The sequence below is a fragment of the Syngnathus typhle genome, linkage group LG7 (genome assembly GCF_033458585.1).
Source record: "Syngnathus typhle isolate RoL2023-S1 ecotype Sweden linkage group LG7, RoL_Styp_1.0, whole genome shotgun sequence".
Classification (NCBI taxonomy): Eukaryota; Metazoa; Chordata; class Actinopteri; order Syngnathiformes; family Syngnathidae; genus Syngnathus; species Syngnathus typhle.
The window spans coordinates 11,665,364-11,689,833 of NC_083744.1; the positions used below are offsets into that span (position 1 = coordinate 11,665,364).

Consider the following 24,470-nt stretch of genomic DNA (forward strand, 5'->3'; position numbering starts at 1 on the left):
TCAACAAAGAGAATGCCAAAGTTGTCAGATCTACTGTATAGCTGAACAATTCCAGTCATTAAATGTACCATTGCTTATTCAAGAAAGAGATGAAAAAAATAAAATAAAAAAAACAAGACTATTTAGCCCAGAACAGAAAATTTAACACACATCAGCAGAATTGAAGTCAGCATGTTTTAGTATTTGACAACAAATAGAAAAGCACTCCTCCACCAAAAAAATGTTCTCCCCTTTTTTCGTGTTTATATTTTTGTCGCTGAAGAACGTTCACATGATGGCCCTCAATAGACCCAAGGCTAGGTTTGACTTCTTGCAACGGCGAGTAAGTGGCATTGCTATCTGTCTATCAGATATACTGTTGGTTTCTTGAATAGGCTGTGTGGCTTGGGTTCCCAAATGTATTCCTCTCCATATCAAGTCTAACGAAACATCAGTCTGTCCAACCATCTGTCCGTCTGTCCATTCATCCATGCATACCAGGGCAGTAGTTAGCCAGATCACTTATAGAATAGAAACAGCAACTGTTTGCTTGCTTTTCGGTTCTTCCTTTTTACATGGCGTATGCAAAAGGGCTTTGTGCAAGAATCATTGTCGGTATGAGGCACAATCTGCACGTTTGAGGTGTGGATATGTCGAAAAGCTACAAGTGAGTGAGAGCGTGTCACTTTAAAAGATGGAGCGTGTTTCTGAGCAGGAGGAGGAGGGAGAGAGCGGGGTTGGCTGCCTGCATTGGAACAGTCCTCTGTAATGAGCAGATTTTCTAGGAGAGAGAGGGAGAGCGAGCGAGAGAGAGAGAGAATAAGGAGAAATTGTGGGAGCAAGACAAGCAGGTTATGCGTCAGCCGCTTCTCCATGGGGAAACGTGGAGATGAGCGAGGGATGCTGAAGAGCACCGAAGAGAGCAAAACAAGATGATATAGATGGATATTATCTCATCAAACTGAAGGCAACCCACGCAGAGGATAAACCACTTATGGACGCAGTGGATTAAAGACCTGCAGACAGACTGAGACCGAAGCCGCAGGAGGAACACGGGTGGAGATATTCATCTATTCACTTATTTATTTTTATTGTGTGTGTGGGTGTGCGCATCTGAAAGAGGGGAGACCGCATTGCTGCTTGCTGGCAGAGGGAAAAAAACAGCAAAGCGCAATTAATTCATGTTTGCCCCTGATTTTTATCCCTGCCTTTTAAGTACGCGTGTGCTCCCTGACTATGTGTGTGTGTGTGTGAAGCCAAAAGTGAGCTACAGATGGACTTAGTTGTGTGATTTAACATTATGTACTAAGCTTGATCAGCAAGAGCAAAGTCAAAGAAGATAAACCTCAATGTCTGAGAAAGGAAAGTTTTTTTATTTTAATACATCTGACAGCATGTCACATGCAGTTGGGGCCTTGATCCTGATTGTGGAAGCCTAAGCTTGGATGTTTGATGAGCTACCATTGGGGAGACTTCTGTGCTCCACGCGCCACAGAAGAGGTGGAGAAGGAGGTGGAAGCGGAGGAGGCGGCGGCGTAGTCACATAGGAGGCAGCTGAAAACAGGAACGGAGGCGAATGCGTGCCGTGGAGCGCGGAGGCATGCCCATGGCGGACTGTTGGAGCTTTTGCACACTTTGATTTTCAGCGTACAGTGGCAGAAATGGGACCACCATCCTCGTCCCTCACATCGGGCAGGAGCCGGCAAGTTGTGAGTTGGTGCTCCAAAAAAGCAAGCGGGAGAATGGTGTGATATATCCACCAGGAGATCCCTGACGCCGCCGTGCAGGGTCAACTCATTTCTTCTTCCTCAGTTTGTAAAGCTTACGGCATCCGAGCACAGAGGCCTGTGTTGAACTGAGTGGGAGTTCTCTCCCTCCCTCCCACCCACCAACTCCTCCCTCTTCTTCTACTCCTCCGACCTCCACCTCAAACCTAAACTCCATGGACTGATCCCTCGAGCACCAACCTGTCCTCCCTCTCTTTTCTTTTTCTTTTTGTCGAGGCTTCAGGTGAATTGCCGAGACCTGTTTCATGCATGTCCACTGGAGGCAGATTCAACTTTGACGATGGGGGGTCATACTGCGGCGGGTGGGAAGAGGGCAAGGCGCATGGTCACGGGATATGCACGGGACCCAAAGGCCAAGGCGAGTACTGTGGGTCGTGGGCCCATGGCTTTGAGCTGCTGGGCGTCTACACGTGGCCCAGCGGGAACACTTACCAGGGCACGTGGGCGCAGGGCAAGAGACACGGTGTGGGCGTCGAGAACAAGGGCAGATGGGTCTACAAGGGGGAATGGACGCATGGTTTCAAGGGGCGCTACGGCCTTCGGGAGAGCACCGGGATGAGCGGCAAGTACGAGGGAACGTGGAACAATGGCCTGCAAGACGGATACGGCACGGAGACGTACTCCGATGGAGGTAAGTTGGGAAAGACTTTTACATTGCATGCTTTTAGTTTGAAGGTGAGAACATTTAGAGAATTTAGTGAATGCCTGTCAAAGGATCAAATGGGTAAACTGTCTGGTATCTGATTAAGGTTTGACGGAGGCTGGTGACAGAAAGGTACAACGGAAGAGGTTATCTAGAGGTCTTATTGGCTCGCCGTATCTTGCAGACATTTTTTCATTTTCTCTGTTTTTGACACAGGCCTTGTACGCCATTAACTAAGCACATAGCATAGCTACATAGCATACGGCCTTGTTTTGGACCCTGATAAGGCAACAGCTCTCAAAGTTGGAAAAAGATAAACATTTGAAAACGGGTCTCAAAGTGGAGGTTTGAAATCTTCACACTCATAGGGACACACTAATTACAAACATTCCCAAATGTGGTAAACTAGACTTGCCCTGACACGATAATAACGTCTGTGCCATTTTTATTTACATCCGGTGTACCTGCGCCTGCCTGTCTACCAAAATAGGGCCCTAAAACTGGGTGTGATCATTTGACGTTATCAAACCCCTTTTGAGTAAATGCGCTTGCTATCAATGATGTTTTTTTGCAGGGACACATTGCGTATACAAAGACATAATGCAACCAAGGCAAAAGCGCTGACAGTAAGTAATATGCATGCAGACTAGTTATATAAGTCTACTATGAACAGCAGGCTGTTCCAGGACAATACTGCTCTAGCCCACACACAAACACTTGCACGCATCCTCACTCCATTGTGGGCGCTGCGATGATATCTAGAGACGAGATTACTTTGAAAGGTTTCATCAGGACAGAGATGCCTTGATGTGTGGCCAGACAGATGGGCTGAAGGAGACAATGTAAAGGATAGCTGGATGGACAGCTGTACGTTTGCATGAATCAGTTAGATGAAGACATGGCATAACCATGCCTGTTTGGATGATCATCGTCGTCGGAAGTACTTTTTTATCAGGACAAGGGAGGTTGTGAATAATAGGTGTGGCCAAAGTCATGCAAAGGGTGAGGATTTGCATCACTGTAATGCGTTTTGACTATTTTTTAAATCTATTGTCATAGATGGCGTACGGTATTTAGATTTTTATGCATGGGCCAGTTTTATTGCCCCGATTTGGCTGACAGCTCAACCAAAACCGCATCAGACAAGTGTTCTTCATGGTTATGCACGTGTAAAAATTAGTCACCCTTAACAAGATTTCAAAAACATTCAGTCTTAACATTACTGTCGAATACCAAAGTATTAATCCGAAGATGGGTCACGTCGCAGATGAGCATTACGCAACTCCTTTTTAAAAGCATTCGCTAAACGTCATTCAAATATAAAAAGAAGTTAACCACTGCAAAACTTTGCATCTGAAATGTAACTCTGCCTATCTCACATAATTTCCAGAATAAAGTATTTAATACCAGTTTCACTTGCTGAAAAAAAAAGAAGCTAATATAATTTGTGAGTCTACTTCAAATGATATCATTGACACAGTTAAACTATAACAATGCATTCATGTGAGTTGATTATTTTTTCTATCAATATTGTTATTTTTTCTGGTTATTATTTACTCTTAAATATGTAAAGTATTCATTCTCCGTCAGTTTTCAAATGCATATTAACTGCTATTTTTTTCTGTTTACAATTGTGTCTGAATGTGAAATCAATTACATTCACACATTGCAGGTGTTAGTTTACCTGCCCTTTTGACATTTACTAAAGTATTACTCCTTATTTATTCTATGCTTGTGCAGTGAAATATCCCATTGAGTGCACATAGATCCTCAACGGGCAGTTACACTGACCCCCCCCTTCCACTACATCTGATATGAAGCAGCTCTCCTCTTCTTTCTGTTTGGCTTTTTACTTCTCTCCTACGTTTGCTCTCCTCCCACCTTTCTCTTTCTTCCCGCATCCCACTGCATTTCCACAGAGCTACTATATACAGTATAGTGGGTTTCCATAGCAACGCACACTGATGTGCAGCAGGTCAGCGTGTCACGAGAGACTCTGTACCTTTCTGCTATTGGCCACTCGAAGGCCTGTACCAGGCTCTGATTGGCTGTCTTGGCCCTCTGGGCTAATGGTGTTTACTGAGATGAGGAGCTAAACTGACTGATTACAATCCACACACACACACACACACACACACATACACACGTATATACACACAATGAGGAGGAGAGCAATAGACAGATTATTTGTCAGTGTGTTACGCAGCAGTAACAGCCAGAGATTACGGTAGTCAGTTGTATCTGACTGCCCAACACAACAACACAGACTTAGCAAATAAGGCGAGTTTCTTAGAATTGGAGATGGACTGATAATGCTAGTTGTTAGCCTGTGATTGAAAGGCAAACATTCTAGTCTACCTTTGCCTCAAAGTAGTCTATTGTTCACCACAAGCCTGAACAAGATAATCATAAATGTGGAGTGGCAAATGGATAAAAGGTTGGGCTTCCAGTTGTTCGGAACAACTTGTTCGACATCAATATAACTTGACCCATGGCGTTACTTTAAGGGATTATTTTCTTGTTTTTCATTGGTCTTCACAAGATCAGGTTAATTTAAAAATATACCCAAGATAATAATAGTCATAATTAAATGAATGAACTGATTCCTACAATGATTGAGACGGATTAATACATCCTTTTGTCATTTTTATGAATGACATACAATGACAGACAGCCACCACATGCGTCGGTAAAGCTCAAAATATGTCTTGATCAAATCCACCAAAATTGCCTCCACAACTTAGACCTGCTCTTAGCTGGCTCGTCAGAATACCCAGCGAGGTGCAACGCTGTCTACCAAATTACCCAAAATTAAACTTGAAAATGCCGTTTTTATGCCGTACATACGTGCACAAGTCTACCACAATAGGGGCCCTTATCTTGATATAATAAGGCTATCAGTGATCTGTAAATCTGCATCTCAATTTAGACGGCCGACAAGCGGCACCGCCTGCCTGTGAATTAATGCGCATGTTGTGCATTGCAACTCAGTGTGGTCGTGTCATGTGTTACATCACTGCAAATATTTACATTTTGGAATTCAGTGACTCTCTTTCCCATGTACACTGTGACTGTTTGTCCCAGCAAGATGTGAAAGGGAGAGAATCAGTATGCAGTATTTAAGTCAGACTCTTAAGTCAGGTTTTGTTTGCTATTTTAGAGGTCATCCCTTATACCAAGCCTATTAAAATGCATTAATCCTCAAGGAACGTGCTGCACCACCATGCTACTGAATAGTGTCACTTTTAGAGTTTCTGACTCGTTAGAATAGTTTCTAATCTGAAGTGTTGATGTCAGCGTTGCTCACTCACCAAGCGCCGATATAATAAAGCATGCACACATTTGCACACACGAGTGTTATTGTACGCAATTTAAGAGGCATCGTGCTGAGCAAGGAAGAGCTTTGGTGAACGGCTGCCTAAAATTTAGGACAGAAAACGTGACAAGAAGCCTGCTTGTTGGCAAAAAGGGAGAACGTTTATAAATATTGCATGGAGTTGACTGTTTCGAAGGAACATGCTGTCAACACGTTTGTTAGACTTCAAGGATGCACACAAACACTTTTTGTGTGAACACAACAAAGAAATCTTGCTTTTACGAATAATTAAACAAGCTTGATAAAAAATGTTTCCTTCCATCTACGTCCTTGTATTTACAATGTTACATTACAATACATATATAATATCGTGAATCATTTTTACAGATAAAAAATCCCCAAATGGAATTTTGAAAAATTGAAGGGAGAAAAAAGGGTCAAAGCAAAATCCTTTAGTTTTGGACCGGCTTGACAGTAGTTGCTCGCCCGCAGGCCCGTTTTGCCGACCTGCTGTTTGATGGTCTTGCTGGCTGCGTTGGCTGTTATGTCGGTCTGTCTACCTGTATGTTTTTATATTAGTTTGATGAGTTTCTCCTCTGTTTGAGCTTTCTCTCTCTCTCTCGCTCTCTCTCTCTCTCGCTCTCTCGCTCTTTCTCTCTCACTCTCTCGCACCCGCACACACACATGCCATATGAGAGTGCGATTCAGTGTCTCTTCCTAGTGCCAGATTAGCATGAAGCCCAAAAGGGTCTTCTTTCCCTGCTGATTCTGCACAAAAAAAACACATACAGTACTGTATCAGCATAATAATAATATGCACATGCCTCTCTTATGTAAAAGGGAGTTAGGATGTTTGAAATGCGGATTAGTGGAGCTGTCTGTCATACGAAAATTCCCAAAATCTTTTTTGGATATGTGCCCAGGATCAGTGCTGATTAAGTAATAATTGGACATACCATTGAGGGGAGTTTGCCCAGAAAGCACTTTGTGTGGGCTCTTTTCTGGATTATCAGAAATGGGTGACAGATTAACACGCTTGACATATCGAACTGATCAATGACCATACGTGCAAACATTACTAATCCAACATTTATAATTCTACAACAACCAAAACGCTGCTCAACATTTATAATATTGTTTTATACAACATCCATTGCCACTGTTTCACTACTATGTTTATTTTTGACATACCACGTTTTGTGATTCCGATATTTAAATCATATTGTTATGCTGATTACTACATCATGCAGGATTCACATGCTACAGACCTTTACTCAATATTCCCCACACTGGCTTTAACTGTTCTCATTCTTACAAAACGGTAAGAATACAATCTCAGAGCAGCAATAATAAAGCACGGCATGTTATCTCACACTTACAAAATTTCTGCTAAATTTTGTTGTACAACCTTAAGAGGAAATCACCCCTCGCCCAAAAAATAAAACTGGAACATGCAAAGTTATCTTAAGCAATTTGAAATTATAACTTTATTATTTGCTAATAAGTGAATTTCATTTAAAATGCCTTTTTGTGTTTAAAATACATAACACAAACAGCATTCAAACCCTTCCGTGTTATTTTTGTGAGGATGTATGCGTGGTGTGGAGCAAGATTGTGAATGGACCCAACATCCATCCAGCTATTATCCACTAGTAGTCCCCAATTCATAGCGGACTTGCTATCGTCTCACTCTGTGCTCTCTGCGAGGCACTTGAGGCATGATGCATTTTTTTTACGAATGTTGTGGGCATAGCTTGATTGCTAACCGCATACTGTAATTAAATGCACCGTGGTTTTATTACTAACTCATAATTGCCCCAAGTGTGAATGAAAGGACCACTCTCAGTACTTATATAGTTGGGGAGAAGCGGCGGAGAAATCATGCCAGAAAGTTATGTGCTCCAGGCGACGTTATCAACAAGACTGACAAAGCATCATTGCAATGACTGTTAAAATGGAGTTGTTGATATTAAGCATTTTACGACTGTCACATGCTGTTGTTGTAGTATTAAAGCAGTACTTTTTTAAAATAAGATTGGGGCCGATCTCAGCCTTCCTGCGGGGGCTCAAGGCGGTTGTCTTCCTCGCCTAGCGTGTTGCAACAACTCAGTTACTGAGGCCTACTCATTAGAAGCAAAGTGCTCCACCCCCTTTTTCATATTGCCTGTTTCACCTCCTTCCACACATGCTGAACAGGATTTTGATCAGTTCTTAGTTGAATGTTTTCTCCCTAGCCATTCTTGGATGTTGTCAGCTGAATGTAGAGCAGATGTTTTTTGTCAAAAAGCTGCTGTGGTATGTTGGAGTGGCCACCGGGCAAAGCTGGGTGGTAACGGAAAAGGACTTCTCTGCCATCTTGGTTAGATCAAGATTTTATTCCACTGACATTCTGATCTCACAAAGTCTCCCCAGTTCATGACGTCTGCTCGCTTCTCCCGTGTCCCTCTCTTTAAGGGCACAGCCTGAATATTCAAATTGACCAAATGCCTCTATAGGATCACGTTCCCCTTGAGGCAAATGGTCACAATATATTGCCTTTGTCTCCAGCCAGGAACTGGAACACCAGGCTACCAAAAAAGGGGTAGGAGGATGCAACCCTTTCTTTTCCTTCCTTTACAAGGTGCCTGGAGGACTATATGTAAATTGATTTATTCACCATAAATTCTTTACATTTAAAAGTATGTTTTGCTTGTGTGTCCTCACTATAATGAGTGTCTTTCAAAAAAAAGTGTACCGTACATCCAGTGTCTGCAAAAGCTGCATCTTAAAGCCTTGCAGCAGGGCACCTAAATCCATTGATGATGAATACTTTGTGGATCTTAAAGACAGCGAATGGATTTATAAATTGGTTAAGACAATAACTAGGAATTCAGCTTCTGTAATGTTTCCACAGCTCTGATGTCGCCACGTCAGCGCTCTTTTGCACGGCTCCTCGTGCTACAGTTGCCGCGGCCTGAATTCTAGGCCCATATAATTCACGAGTGCTTCCTGTTTGCCTCTGGGCAGGTGCCGCAAAATCGTTTTGGCATGTGAGTTGCGACTGTATGCACAGGGAACTTTACGTTACACAGTCAATAGTGAGACACGACTAAAAGCTCATCAGCTGTTGCATATGCGGTCATTGACGAGGACAAATTCTCATCCATCTCTCCTTGACAATGAAGAAACACTCTACCTCGCTCTGACTGATGCATCTAAGATGTGCATGTCACAGTTTATATTTGAAATGGTCTGTTTGAGTTGAATCTTAAAAGGACAACACCAGCAAACGGCACCTGTACAGATTTCAGCACCATGGAGAGCGACACGCAGCCTCGTGTCCCTGCATATTTTACTCACTGAGACATCACGCTGGATGTTGCTTTAAGGTTGGTTGGTCAAGCCATAGTTTTTCTCACTTGCTTTGGTACATTTCTCACATCAGAATTAATGTATCAAAACTGCTTGTTGAAATTTCACATCACTTGTGCACATCCAAAAAGCAGATTCTCAAATGCGTTGCAAAAGCTTTGGCACAACCATGCAAATGATTATGTCCAAGTCGCTGCTCTTTTTGACTTTATGAGTTGCTTAAGTTATGTTGATCAAAATGTATGCTGAATGGTCTCACTCGCATCATTTTTGCACAAGTCCTAAAATAGTTGAACAAGTTGTTAAAATATGTCAAGTATATTTCTATACATTTCTACGAGCCTTTTGTAAATCTGAAAATATTCTGACCAAAAAAGTCAATCAGTGATCAACCAGATTTTTGAAACAGCTAATATGTGAAAGTAATTGCTCTGATGAGAATGATCATTTGTCGTCCAAGTAAGTCAGAAGATTGCCCTGTAAATTCCTACAGTGTTGCACGTACAATTTCTCCTAAGGCAGCTGCCCCATGTTCACATTTCTACTTTTTTTTGTATTAGTTTTGTTTTCCAATCGTGCTGCAGTTTTTCCTGCTTTCCATATACATTGAGATGGTATTTACGGGGAATCATGTTTTGCCATTTGTACAAATCCTTTTTAGAAATGCACTTACCGTTTTGCACATTTTGATCTGAGTACCAAAGCAACCGAGAAAAATTGTAGTACGCTAGAAGACACAAATTGGGACCGTTCACTTTCACACCCATTTGTCACTTTCCAAGGTCCTTACTTCCGAGAAATTTAATTCCGCAATTGTAATCCCTCAAATGAGATCCGTGGATAAACTCATCACCAACATGATGAATCTCATTACGTGTTACGTAAATGCAATTTTAAATAAGTAAGTTCACTTGTTTGTCCCTGAGTTACTTATATAATAGCAGTTTGTTTTTCATAGTACTCAAAGGAATTCAGTCTCGACACCCAGATGCGAGTTAGTTTCGACTTGGTCTTGGCAGTTGTTTAATGATGAGATGATCTTGTCTATTGCCAGTTGAGCAGTTAATCCCATGGAATTATAATTGAACGGGTCAAACGGAAGGCTCTATATCTCAAGTGCAAATACAAAGTACTTTGTGCATTTTAGCAGAGCTCTAAATCACGGTTCTAATAAAGTTTTCCTTTTCGTTCTGACGAATGTGAGATGATGGAGATGATGTGGCATGGTTTGTGAGTGCCAGTCGTATTTTTGAAGCCTCCAGCATTGATCTAAAGCCAAGCCCAGCCTCCTTCGCTTCAACCAAGTATTGTGGCGGGTGTTTAATAAAATGCTAATCCTGTCACACTCTTCCATGGGTGTTTGTATGTACTTTGATCTGCTTGTCATACGGTGGTGCAGCTGTGTGCTGAAATGATTACAATGGCCTGAGCAGATGTGCTGGCCAGATGTTATTGACATAGGCACTTTTTGTGTGTGTATGAGAGAAAGAAAGTTAAGAAGATGCTGCCCAAATAAGGGCAGGCCTACACTCAAAACACAGTATTGTGTACCAAAGCAAACAAAATATTACTTCAAAGTGTGCACTATACCGTTTTGGCCCGAATATAAGTCGGTGTTTTTTACATTAAAATAAGACTGAAAAAGTGGGAGTCGTCTTACATTCGGGGTTTATACCCCGGGCATTATACCCATTCACAACGCTAGATGGCGCCAGATATCTTCAAAGTGAATGCTGAACTTAACTCCCCAGGCCAAAGTGAACCCCTGTCACAAAGAATAAAAATAAAATTAGCGGTAGTAGTTTGCAATATTTTATTGCAATGTTTTTCCTTATTCAGATTTGTTTGTTTCAGATTGTTTCAGATTTTATTCAGTTACAGTTAGACGTCACTTTGATGGTTAATGCAGTTATTGCAATTTTGTTGTGTTATCACAATAGATTGGTTTATTTCCATTTCAAAAACCAGAAGTGATTGCACTTTAATTTACATATTTAAATGTTCAGATATTAAGATGTGATAGACAGTTTTTGCATGATTTGAATGAGGCAAAATAACATGCTTTTTCTCTCGAATATATTGTTATAATCATTTGTTTCAGGTGTACTGTAATTATTATCCGTAAAAATGTAATTTGTTGTTCAAAAAGTTTTTTTTCAAACTTGAGTCTTGAGACAAGAGGGGGGTTGTCTTCTAATCAGGGTCGTCTTATATTCAGGCCAATACGGTAGTGAGAATGTGATGGATGGACTGTAATGAGTTCACTGTACTGTATATATTTGTTTTTAACAGTCCTTGTACGTCGTTATTGTGTGACTTTGTTCAATAACGTAAGCAACAATACAAGTGGTTTATAAAAATGGCTTCATTCAGCACTTCCCACTTCAGTGCCACTTAAGACCACCAGGGAAATGGTTGCGTGTGTTTACGACACAAAAAGGGAGCGTAGCTGCATTCCTTAAATGGTCATATAGTTTGCTTTAGTGCGTTTGCCACAGAATGATTCACAGACCTGTTACATCACAACCACGACAGACGGGATGGATCACTTGTACTCTATTGGAACACACTTCCGTTCGAGAGCGAGAGTGTTTATGTGTGTGTGCGGTTGAGAGAGAGGTGCAACAATGGAAACACACACACAGTTGCCCTACTTTTCAGCAACATTGCAATATAAGTCCTATCATGCAGTAGCGAATCTGTGTTATGCAGTATCAGTTAGTAGGGCACTTCCCATTATGGACAGCAACACCAGGATCCCACCAGGAGGTGTTATTTGGCTTTGTTTAGAAAATGTCTTTTCTGTTTAATCTAGAGCAGGAGTTTAACTGCAATACAAAAAAAATGGTCTAAATAACAAAATAATACAAATTAAGGGTAATTTTAGCAAAATAATTTCAGAGATATCAGAATGATAGCCCTTCGCATTAATCGGTACTCAAGAAGTTGCTCTCAGCTTCAAAAAGGTTGGTGACCCCTGATAATGAGTTTCTGTTCATGAAATGAACATGTGAAAGTTTGTGTTCAGGTTTATTATTATAAGCTTCCACAGCTTCTCACATAACGGCAGTTTCTCCTCCATTCTCACACGTTTCCTGTCTTTATAATCTTTAGTACATTGGGCATGTTAATCTTTCTTTGACAGTAAGGCCATGTGATCCAACAAAATAATCGACAGTAGTTGGCACTTTAAGCAAACACGTCATGAATCATATTTCTTTTTTCTTAGCCAGTGTGCAAGCTAGGGTCATCCAGTACCATCTAGTTGACCCATGTTCCTCCATGAGCAGCTGAATTTGGGCTATGTCCCTAGCATAGTAACCATGCACCTGTACTTATTATCAGATGGGGTTGAATGTTTTTTCCTCTCTTTCCCCAGGCACATTTCAGGGCCAGTGGGTTGGTGGGATGCGGCATGGCTATGGTGTCCGCCAAAGTGTCCCGTATGGCATGGCGGCCGTCATCCGCTCCCCTCTCCGTACATCCATCAACTCCCTTCGCTCCAGCTCGGAACACAGCAACGGTACAGCTCTACTTGACCGGAGCGGCGCAGTCGTTCCTGTTCCTCCACCTCTTCCTGGTACCTTGTCCACCAGCGTCTCCATGTGCAGCACAGGAAGCAGCGGCAGTAGTCCCGCAGTGTCTCGAGGGGGCTTCGTACTGACGGCACACAGTGAAACTGAGCTCCTAAAGGGGAAGCACAAGAGCGGACTGTTCAGGAGGTCAATTCTGTCCGGGCTGAAGCTGAGGAAGTCTGAGTCCAGGAGCTCTCTGGCTTCTCAAAGGTCTAAACAGAGCTCGTTCAGGAGTGAAGCTGGGATGAGTACTGCGTCTGACATCAATTCTACCATCAGGTATGAGATGGCATCAAGCAGCGAGAAGAATCTCGGAGTCTTCCAGTTTATATACTGGTACCAAATAAAAGTGGTGAGGAAAAGTATAAATCTAGTTTTAAAGACATTTTAGTCGAGGAAGCAGCATTTTGTCCCGCTTCATGCCGCCAAATTATATTGTGCAGATTTGTTGATATGGCTTTGTTGAATATATGTGCCGGTTATCAGAAGGTAGCATTGATCATGCGAATAGCTCTTAATAATCTCAGATAACTGTGCTTTGCTCCCGTTTTTATTTTAGCTTTGACATGATAGTGCTTCCATGTCATCCTTGGAAATTGCAGATCTCTGTCCAGCTGAGATGCCAAATCATGAGCAGAGAAATTTAGTTTGGAGCACCATTATAAAATTAGCTGCAATGTTACTTCATGATCCAGCAAAGCACAGAATTGCTCGCTCAAAGACTCATTTTTATAACTTGGCAGTGAACAAAAGATTCTCTTGGCTGCTTAATTTCTCCGTTGATGGGTGTGATTTGTTTCATAGTATATCCTGGCCAATGATGCATGGTAAATCCATGGGCTTCTTTTTTTGGCCAAATAATATACTTTGTGTGTCTGGGATTCACACGTTTTCATTCATTCGTTCCTTCATTCATTCCTTCTGCACAGGTCCCAAAGTAGCTACAGTATGGCAACCCCAGCAAGCCCTTTAAGTAAAATGAAAATAAAAATAATTAGGTAAAATAAAAGAAAAAATAGTAAAGCACATTATTGTTTATTGATAAAATGATCAATTGTAATTATTCATCATTATTGGGAAAAAAAAAAAAAGGGTTGAGTGATAAAGGGCTGTCATTTTGTGGACACCACATTAGCGGACATGGTCCCTGCCAAACTGGGTGATCAAGGACAGTAAGGTTGTGCTCTTGGCGATGCTCCTGGCAGAATGACAACTTGGTAGCAGAATGTCAGGATAAACTTACGCTTGCTCAGACAACATCTAAATCCTGGCATTGCTGATCGAATGTGATTTGGGTGAATTTGACTGATCCACAGGAAGACACATTTTGAGCTCTGTGTGGCGGACATTAGACGTATTTCATCTACAAATACAAACTCTCTGATTCTTTGTAAATGAATCAACCATATTATTATTATTATTTATATTATTGGGAGGATGAAAATCCTTTGTGTTTATGCACACAGCTGTGCAAACCTACTCGTGCTGGACTGGTCTAACCTGCTTATGTGCAGATTTACGCAGGTTAAGAGATAGATCCCCGTGTGTCAGTTAATTGAATAAAGAAGAAATGACAAGGGATGAGCAAGAAAGGAAAGAGGAGATTTTCCGATGGGAAGTTCCACACTCCTTGAAATCTGCAATCTCAAATTCCAGGCATTCAGGATTGGGGTGGTTTATTTTTAAAGGCAGTAAACAGACAGTGTCTGCTAAACACCACTGTCATCAGCTCTTAACTTGTTTGTGGGCTGAGTAGCTGACAAAAGCTTATCTTGCTATCGGCAAAGCTGATAAAATTGGATCTAATGTGTAGTTTGTTTTTAGAAATAAAATGAGGGCCCGACAATTTTATTGTGCTCCTTGTTGGTTGGGGTTGTGGAAAATTATCCATTTTGAAGTACCGCTGAGGTCAAATTGGTCAATTTTTCACCGACAAGCTCTCTGCGTGTATTTGTTTCAAAAATTGAACTGGCATTCATTTTCAATGGGTTTTAGAGTAATCCATAAATTTAGTTTGACACACATGGGGCCCTATTTAGGTAGACTGACACTCTTGCGCTCAGCCTAAAAACGAGTGTGGCTTCATTTTCGTGCCAGGCAATAGTCTAGTTGAGTGTATTTTGGAATAATAGACACGCTATGCCTCATTGGGAGTTCAACGGACCATCTGCAATTCCGGTGAGAAAAAGTAGATTGATTATAGACTACCTGGCAGACGGATACGGCGCTCCGCAGACATTTGTGGTGGATGTCATCTGGTTTCATTCACAAATATGGCAACAGCATGGGACACTCCCTCTGAATCATTGTTAAAATCAATTCATTGAAAGAAACATTTTTATTATTATTCATCATTGTGTGTGTGTGTGATCACTTAGTGCTGTCTTTTCCTTTTTGCGTCACAATGATATGGTTTGTCAACAAATTACAGTGTAAACAGTAAATGTGAAATGTAAATCTTGCCCAGTGTCTTGCAATGAATCTTCCACATAGTGTGACTCTCAATTTTGAAAAATTGTCCCCAAAGCTAAAGCGGCAGTTTACACCAGAGAACCTCAATTGTACGCTTGTATATTGACAACCTGACAAAGCAATTGAAAGACTTGATGTTCGGCAGTGAGAGAGATATCTACTTTTGAGATACTATGCACTAAACATTTCGAGAAAGAAAATAGCTTTTGTGTAGGAACTGTGATGTTTAGACATTTGTATGAATTATTTCGGTCAATGCAACTACTGTTTTGCACGTGTCGGTTCTGATCAGAGAAATCTACCAAAGCCACTGAGGAAAAACAGCAATATCAATGTCGGAATTTTGAGATTTGACTCTATTTTTAGGATTTGAGATATTTAAACCAAAGAGCCTGTACACGTAGCATATTCTTGAAACGGTTTGTTAGTCTAAAAGCATTTTGATTTACTATTAAATCAAACAACATCACCCTAACTAAGGTCATCTTTCTAGCCTTGGAGATGCAGATGCAGAGTTGGCGGTAGCTGATGATGATGTGGATGCCACGGCAACAGAGACCTACTGCGGGGAGTGGAAAAATGACAAGAGGACAGGATTCGGAGTCAGCCGGCGGTCTGATGCGCTGCAGTATGAGGGCGAGTGGCTGAGCAACAAACGCCACGGCTACGGCTGCACGGCCTTTCCTGACGGAACTAAAGAAGAAGGGAAGTACAAGCAGAACATCCTGGTGAGTGGCAAGAAGAAGAACCTGATCCCACTCCGGGCCAGTAAAATCAGAGAGAAGGTGGACCGAGCCGTGGAGGCAGCGCAGAAGGCAGCGGACATCGCACGCCAGAAAGCAGAGATTGCGCTTTCCAGGTAGTTAGTCACACAAACTAACATCTCATTTTCACCTCATCCTCCTCACAGTTCTCACATTGGAGGCTCCAGTAGTGTTGTTAGGTGATAAATGTGCAAGAACTTGCCACGCAAGCCTGAAAAGTTAAGCCGGAAGGGCTAAATTGGCACCCATGGGACCAGTTTGAGAGCTGTTGTACAGTTCAAACGCACTCTAGCGTGGTAATGTTGAAGACAGCTGATCTTGGTCTGCTACAGATATTGTCTTTTATGCCTTTGGTTTAGCATGTGAGTGCATCTTTACATCTGGATTGTAAGCGCAGTTTATGTTCATCTTGTTGGTCGTGCTTCCTTGTCCTACTGTCGGATCAGTGTGGCCCAATCGTTTATTATTTTATCTCTGCCTGATTAAGAACAGGATTAGTTAAGGTGGAAGTAGGATTAAGGGGGTTATAGTACAAGTCGTGCGCCAAATGACGTGAAACCATCTGAATCCGCTTAAGACTGTGATGCCTCACTTGAAGAGCAATGACTTTTGTTCCACTGCAATGTCAAACAGGAAGATAATATATCGGTCACCTGCTCATCTGATCACTTGAATCCCACTGAGGTCAGTTGTTGGAGAGATGCTCGTCTGCTTCCTGATTATTGTTGAGATGTCTTTGAGCCCTAACGTTGCCCAAATTCAGCTCAGGGACACAAAAGAGGGTCCCAACATGCTATTGCAAGTTGTTTTTATGCTCGCACGTGTGTGATTTGATTCTCTGCACAATATACGATAGTAGTTAATTGAATTTCCCTTCAGTATACATTTTTTTTATTTAATTGAATTTACTACAAACCTTTATAGATTGTAGCTCTGGTATTATGAGCATAAAATTATACAAGGGGTGTGTTTTTGGTTTTTGATGTTTTTGGTATTTGTTTGTCCGCATACACACTGTGTCATTTCTGTGTGCATGCAAACTAATACATGAACTGAATTAGGAAAGAGGAAATCCAATTAGACTTGATGACTCTGTTAAGGCCACTGCCCGCCACATCTCCAGCACCACAGCAGCCAGACAGAAAAAAAACAATAAGAAAGCATCTCATATCATTTTGTCTTCATGTAGGTTTTTCTGTAATTTCTCTAATCAGTAAATGTACGCACTTGGGCATTATTCATTTTCTGTGAGAATCTAACAAAGCAAAATGAATCAAAAGCATGCATCCATCCAGACCAGCTCATTTCCAGCTTGTTTTACAAGACATCTCGTAAACGCTGAAAGTATTTCACAGTCCTTTTTGAAATATAAACATTTATATTCAGATGACAACAAAAAAAACCCAGACATTATTCGAACAATACACACACACACACACCTACTTCTTGATTGTGAATGGCTTTCATTGGCATATATGAGAATTTGACGTGTGTAATTAATATGATGGATGTGCGTAGCGGGGCAGTAAATAGAAACTTTGCCGTAGTTACTTTTATTTTTCACAAAATGCAGTTTTCATTCTGTAAAACTTAAATATCATTGTGTTAATTTATACAGTTTTCCGTAAAAATCACTTCTGTGTAGAAGTCCTGGGAACTGGACTTGCGCCACTCCAGTCCATGGTTCAAGTAAACCCAATTTTATTTTGTCTCCCAGTGTCCCAGCTCAGATATGACCTTTTTTTTTTTTTTTTTTTTTTTTTTTTTTTCATGATTTAGTTTTACTATACACACTTTTTATTTCCCAAAGCTGGACCACGTGAGAGCTGAAGCACACACATGCAGGGGGGCTTGAATAAGATCAGGAAGCAGGCTTGCAGTTGGGATTTCCATATTCATGATCTCTGCTGAAGGATTTAAATAGTCAACACTCGAATGCATTGGACCAAAACCTTACATAAAGTTAATACCAGTGAATCTTCTGATGTGGATATGTTGACCAATACATACAGTCCAGAAAATGACAGAAGACTGCAACCCGAAATAAGTTTCTTTTTTAGAATAAAGGAAAATGATTCTGTGTTAAACTTAACCTTTGCTGTTGTCACTTCCATTTTTAGATGTAATTATTTACATTTTGGGTCTTTAGTATGTATGTGATACTGGCAGATGGACGTGAATCTGTGCAACCCTGAGCCACAGTTTGACCAATTCATATATTAATAATGTAATGAATGGGTCGTTTAACTCTGCCATCAATCTGTTGTACTCTATTTCCAATGTCACGCTTTAAACTTCTGCAGTCAAATCCAAATGCAACACTGTCGTAGTACCTTTTTTAAAAGGCCTGCTCATTTGCAACGGCCAGTAAAATACACGTGCTGCCATTCCTCTCAATTGCCAAGTAGACAATATACTAAGTTTTGATTCACTTTTGGGCTTGAATGATTTAGAGATTTGATTTCACATTCTTTGAAAAAGCATGGGCACAAAGACATCATTGCTGATTTTGGGCGGAATCTTCAAAACAGCATGTTTGTTCAATCATTAACGTTGCATCTTCAAAAAGAGCGAGCCATTTTGAGCACTTTAAATCGCTCAATCAATTTTAATTGTCAATTTCTTGTTCCACTTCTTTTATTTGACAAGATTTACCATATTGATAATAACGTATAAAAATAACACCCACATGACTTGCATAACATACCACACAGACACAAAGAGGAATGGATCAGCGTCCTTTCCCGTGGCCCCCGCCCTCTCTTTCTCATGTCCTTGGAGGTCTCCCAAGGTCACAATTTGCAAGACTTGCTTCTCACTAATGATGAGCTCCGGTCATTGAATACAATAATGAAGACATTGTGCTTGCTCTCCCCCTTTCTCCTCCACTTAAACGCTTGAGTCGTTTGAGCGTGTCGGTAATTAAGCTGGTTCACAATTAATGACAATGATTCACTAATGTTGAATAAGGAAGAACGCTCTTATCAAAGACACCTCTGAGTATCTCTTGCTACCTACTCTCATCTCAGACTTGGTATCACTGCTCTCTCCTTTCTCCTTTCGCTCTCGTGAGGGGATCAAGTGGTATAATTTTGTTTAGTTGCTATCAGATTTTTTATTGCTACAGTACAGGAGCAGGTGGTTGTGGGCGAAGAGATGCAAAGTAATGAGAGTGACTAAGAGGTTTCAGGTTTTTTGTTTCAGACTTTTTTTTTTTCAGTCAAAGGAAAAATCGAAGAAAAGCTAAGGTAATAGAAGTAAAATATTTTTCTCATCGTTGGAAAAAAAACCTTCAACCCTATTTAAAAAAAGAAGACAAAATGTACACCATAGCACAATGACTCAGATGTCTTTTTGTGTCTTGTGACGACCAAGGTGAATTCAAGCTGGGTAAAATGATCAGCGGGAGAAATCATACATTTACCTTTATTGCACCGCGATTGGCAAAAAATAACAAATGTATCATTCATCTTCCAGTACCCCGATCCCCGTAGCATAAAGTGGCGTTTCGAAATCAACGTGTATGATTGCATGGTTGGCAAAGCGTGTGCATCAGGGTAAGAGAAACAAAGAGGCAGCGAGGTGAAAATCAATGTCCATCGACATGTAACACTGCATCAAGACGGCTGCTGCGCCCTGAGAGCAAAAAGAGCTTAGAGAGAGAGAGGGTAGGGATGGGATGGGATGAGATGTCTGCATTCATTTCCCCATCTGCTCCTCCTCATAGCATAAAGTGGTTTTGTAAGCTACAATGAATTGGGGAAATAAATCGTTAAAAATACAATAGGTCTGCTATTCATACACAGTATGTGATATGTTCGATTTTTACGGCGCATCGTTTTAGTGTGTGAGATGAACCTTGTCCATCCAAGAAAGAAAGACAGAAATGATTGGTTGACAGACTTCTGCCTCAAAGTAGAGATGTAGTAGATTCAATTCATGACTGAGGCCCTCATGTGTGGAGTTGCATCTTAATTGTTAGTGGCGAATAGGCCTACAATGAAAAAGGTTTTTGTTGAATTGAGTCCATTTTCTTTTGTGAGGTGGTTGCACAAAGTAAGATCATCTAGATGGATAAAATGTTTAAGTACACTATACTGAGACACAGGTCAACTGCACACCCCGATGACACTGCATTCACGTGTCGGGATTTAGGAATCTCCCTAATGGGGCCCTCTGCTAAATGGTTAGTTGTCAAACACACAGACACCAAAATTAAGATATATCTTCTGTCTTAGTTATTGTGGGGAGAAGCTTTGTGGTCCTTCTTGCCTATGGACCGGGGAAGTCAAGAAATGACCCTTGGCCTCTCACTCAATGCCAGCTGGGATAGACTCCAACTCACCAGCAAATTTAATGAGGACTGGTTTTTGATTTTAATGGTTGCCCCACTTTGGACTGTTGGTCTTACGCTCACGCTTTCTTGCTGTATTACTCAACTCTCCTGCGATTGTCACACATGCACGCACGCACGCACGCACAGACACACACACACATACAACACACACACACATGCCACTCATACGATCATCACTGTGTAGGCTATCTCCTCCAGTTCTACAGCCACTCGTGGGCAGGTTGTTATCTGAGTCATTATGGCTCATTGCCAAGCTGCCTGTTTGTCTTGTCAGCTGCCCGCCTCTCCATCCCCATCCACCTTCCCCACCTGTTTTCATCATTTACTTTCGCCGTGCGTAGTCATCAACGCACGCTCCACGTTACTTTGCTCCTATTTTCTGATTTCGTCTTTTCCGTGTAAGTTGTAAGAGAAGTACCAGCTGCTTCTGTATGTGATTCATATTTTTTAGCACATTACGAGGTTGGTATTGAGTGTTATCCAGAGTTGTGCGGTGTATACATAAGTTTGAGTTTAGATTTGGAATCTGTTGCCTCATCTGTGCGGGCGTCCACTGTACACTCAAATTTCTGCCATAAGATTTCACAAGTGGCTGAGTCTGGTTTTGTGGTGATAAAAAATATGACTAATAAATTATAGCCCATCAAATGCACAGAAGTTTTCACTCAGATGAAAATTTCTGCTGGCTGCAGCCAAGGCGCCAAAATACACAGTCAGGTGGAGAATCCAGGTCCAGAAAGTAAAAGTCGAGAAATAGGTTGGAAGAGGTTCTGAGGAACGGTTCCATTAACATGTGTAATGGAAAATTAACCACGCAAGGCAGAACATGGCTCTTCCGGCGGAGAACCAGTACAATGGAGAAATGGCTTAAGCAAGTCTGAACTGTGTGTGTGTCACAGCAGAGAGTAACCAGCAGCAAATTAGAATGTCAATTAAGTATCTAGAGGAAATGATACAACTCCTACAAAGCAAGCAGTGATTCATGTACATAGCTCTATTTTGGATTTCAGTATCAGCTCACCGCAAAGACATGGCTGCATTGTTTATGCATTGACAACTTTTAAATTTCCTTTTTCTGTTTGTCAGGACTGCTCATGCCCAGGGTAAAGGAGAGGCAGCTGCTGGAGCGGCCCTGAAAGCTCAAGAGGAGAGTCGCATGGCCAGAGTCACTGCCAAGCAGTTCTCCCCTTCCTTCCAGCATCCGGGAAATGGTGGGTCCCCACACACTCACAGAATTGCTATATACATTTGCCCATGTCCACATTTTTGTACAGCGCTTAAGAATTGCGTGTGTAATGTAGATACTAATCTTAGGGAACGACCAATCAAACAGATCATTAGTCAGTCTTGCACCATACATGAGGCTTTAGAGACCGCTGTACAATTCTAGGTTTGAATCTTGGCTTGCACCTTTCTGTATGGAGTTTGCATTCTGGTGGACCAACTGCGTTTTGGTTTTTTTACCTACCTGCTTTTTGGGCTCTCGACAATTTAGTCCCAAAAATTTGACTTGACTTTTGACCAGGTCAGAGCGGGTTTAAGTTGTAGCGCATGTAATGTGATATGATTTTGGTGATTTGGATCAAGATGCAGGCCTTATGGGAAGCCATCTCGAAGTGCTCACATAACACTTCCCTTTGGTGATCCAACTGGCCATTGTTACATTATCCGCCTGTGTCTGCTTGCAGTTCCTTAGATTAGGACAAATGGCAGACAGTGAATTCATACTGAACAGTGCATTCTTGCATCTTTTTGGAAGACCCTTCTCTAAGTGTGTACAGAGCACGCTTAATAAAATCATGTTTGTATTAAGGTCAATGTCAACCACCCTTGAACTTTGTATTTCTGCCTTTGTCCGTCAGACCTATAAAACACCGCAGGTAGCCAAGCCCCACCTCCATACTGTGCTCAGCATAATGACACACACACACACTACTAGTAGGTCTCAGAAGTTTATTTATTTCTTTTTATTCATTGAAATGAGCCAAGGCTTTTATTACTTTTGTTTTAATTTTTGATTTTTCAATTGGCTTGACAATTTCTCTACTGTTGAATTTATTAAATTGGTTGGTTTTATATGTATCAGGTAGGGTCAGGGAGTGCTACATCATTATAGACGTCATCTACTTTTTGTGACACTAAAATGAAAACCAAATTCGCTCACAGCACCACAAAATTACGCACAAAAAATTAAACGACTACTATCATGCAGCAGGAGAACACAAACATGACGTAATACTAATGATAAAACTTGTAACTAGCTGTAACCACAGTAACTATTTACAGAAGCAGCAAAGACTGCTGGTGGGAAAAAAAGACCAACCATATTCTTGCTGTTGACAGGTTGCATGCATGCTCCCTTTTGGAAATATGGAGCAGAGACAAACAGAAATATCTATGCAAACCTAATGAAATTACTTTTGAAATTCACAGACTGATTTTAAGGGATGCAAATAAATACATTCTAAAAATTGTCCGATTTAAATCAGTGACATGATGACAATACTTAATAAATTGTGCCACGATTAATTTTGCAATCTATTTGTTGCAGGCATGGAGGTGCAACGTCCCAAGTGTCAGGTGTCCAGTGAAGTGGAAGGTGAAGGCTTGTCCAGTAGCGCCGGAACCGCAGACAGTCCCGACCTCTACGTGAGGAGCACAGGCTCGGATGAGGCCTCCAACGCCACACCAGATCTCAGTCCCCCTTCTTCTTCCCCTCCCCACAGTCCTCCCGCCTTAATTCGGCCAGCGCAACGCAGCAAAAGTGCTCGATTTCACCGGCAGACTGCAGTTGACCACGGAGACAGGGGGAAAGAAGCAGGAGAACGGGATGACAAAGAAGGGCCTGGAGGGCAGACAGAAATTCATGTCTTGATAGAGGGAGGCAGTAAGGAGAGTGAAGGTGGCAAGGTGGAGTACATGCGGGCAAAAAGCTGGGGTGAGGAAAAGAGAAAAGGAGTCTTCCACAAAGGGGGAGGTGGACTTAGCGGACAAGGCACCGGCAGGACCAATGGACACAAACACACCTCCCTCAATCACAAGTCTCGGGACCATACTTCATCCAATCATAAAGAAACCAGAGGAGACAGATGGACAGAGACATCCTCTTCTGCCTCTTGGACGTCTGGGCACAGGGGGGCGCACAGCAGGGCAGGGCGGCTTCTTGAGCAGGACGAAGAGAAAATGAGCAATTATGAAATGGAGATGAAGCCTTTACAGCCCAGAGACTCCACGACCCACAAGCCCCATGGGCACGGGGAAGAGAAGCACGGGCACAGTCACTCTCACGGAGAGGGGCGCTCACACACTTTGCAACAACAGAGACATAAGAACCGAGACGGGAGGGAAGGAAGGGAGGGCCGGGAAGGCAAAGACCAGCTGGAGAGCGTACGACTGGGCGACAAGATGGATGCTCGGCCTATACGACGGGACCTCACCCTCTCCCCCCCTTTGAAGTCTTCTCCCATCGCACCAGAGCAACAGGAAGTCATCCAGTGCAGAGGCCACTCAGTAAGACCCATGCACAACACAATTTCTGGACTACAGAACCCAACTGAACAAAAGCCGCAACAGTTACGTTTAGCCATGAAACACGGGACATAACTCATAGCATAAAAGTAACCAAAATAACCACGTGTGTTTCTCACCGTAAACATGAATAGCTATAAGGAATTGACACAATTGAAAACTCTTGGCTTCCTGTCAACCCCACCAGTGTTCAAATTCACCGTGGGTTTGATAGCTTCCAAGTACAATGCATGGTAATGCCCTTTAGTGGTATGGAGGGTAAATTACAAATATGCAAAAATAACACAAAAGGATAAAAATGGCTCATACAAATGACCTTAAACACAAGCAGACTGAGCGGTGAACAATCGGCGAATCTTGGGTTCGTTCCAGGTCGCGAATGTTCGCCAAATGGTCGCCTGTACTTTAGGTGTGGCAAGGGAATTTGAAACATGTTCAAAATTCACTGAACAACAAAATTCACTGAAAATCGCTAAAACATTCGGGGGATTTATTTTTGTTTGCGAACACTTGCGAACTTGAACCTGACTAACACGGACCTGAACGCAGCATTTGCTGCCTTTAAAAACACTGGCAATTTTTTCGCTACAGTGGGATAGGGGCTTTACACAATAACCTTCCAGAAACATTCTCAGTCTCTCTTGTTGTCACACGATTCAAATTTGCTGACAGTCTTCTTGATAACGATGCATGTCTGG

General features: G+C 41.9%; 1 protein-coding gene across 2 annotated transcripts in view; it reads left to right on the plus strand.

Moving 5' to 3' along the window:
- The first annotated feature begins 685 nt into the window (after window positions 1-685).
- Window positions 686-24,470, plus strand: part of jph3b (junctophilin 3b) — a 28,517-nt gene continuing 4,732 nt past the window's right edge. The window contains exons 1-5 of one of the 2 annotated variants that reach the window (XM_061284148.1): window positions 694-2,397; window positions 12,456-12,930; window positions 15,617-15,982; window positions 21,331-21,455; window positions 22,796-23,754. In XM_061284148.1, coding sequence (XP_061140132.1) covers window positions 2,016-2,397; window positions 12,456-12,930; window positions 15,617-15,982; window positions 21,331-21,455; window positions 22,796-23,754 — 2,307 coding nt within the window. In that variant the 5' untranslated portion in view covers window positions 694-2,015. Of the gene's footprint in view, window positions 2,398-12,455; window positions 13,004-15,616; window positions 15,983-21,330; window positions 21,456-22,795; window positions 23,755-24,470 lie in introns of those variants that run through there. The other variant, XM_061284149.1, reaches the window with a different exon arrangement.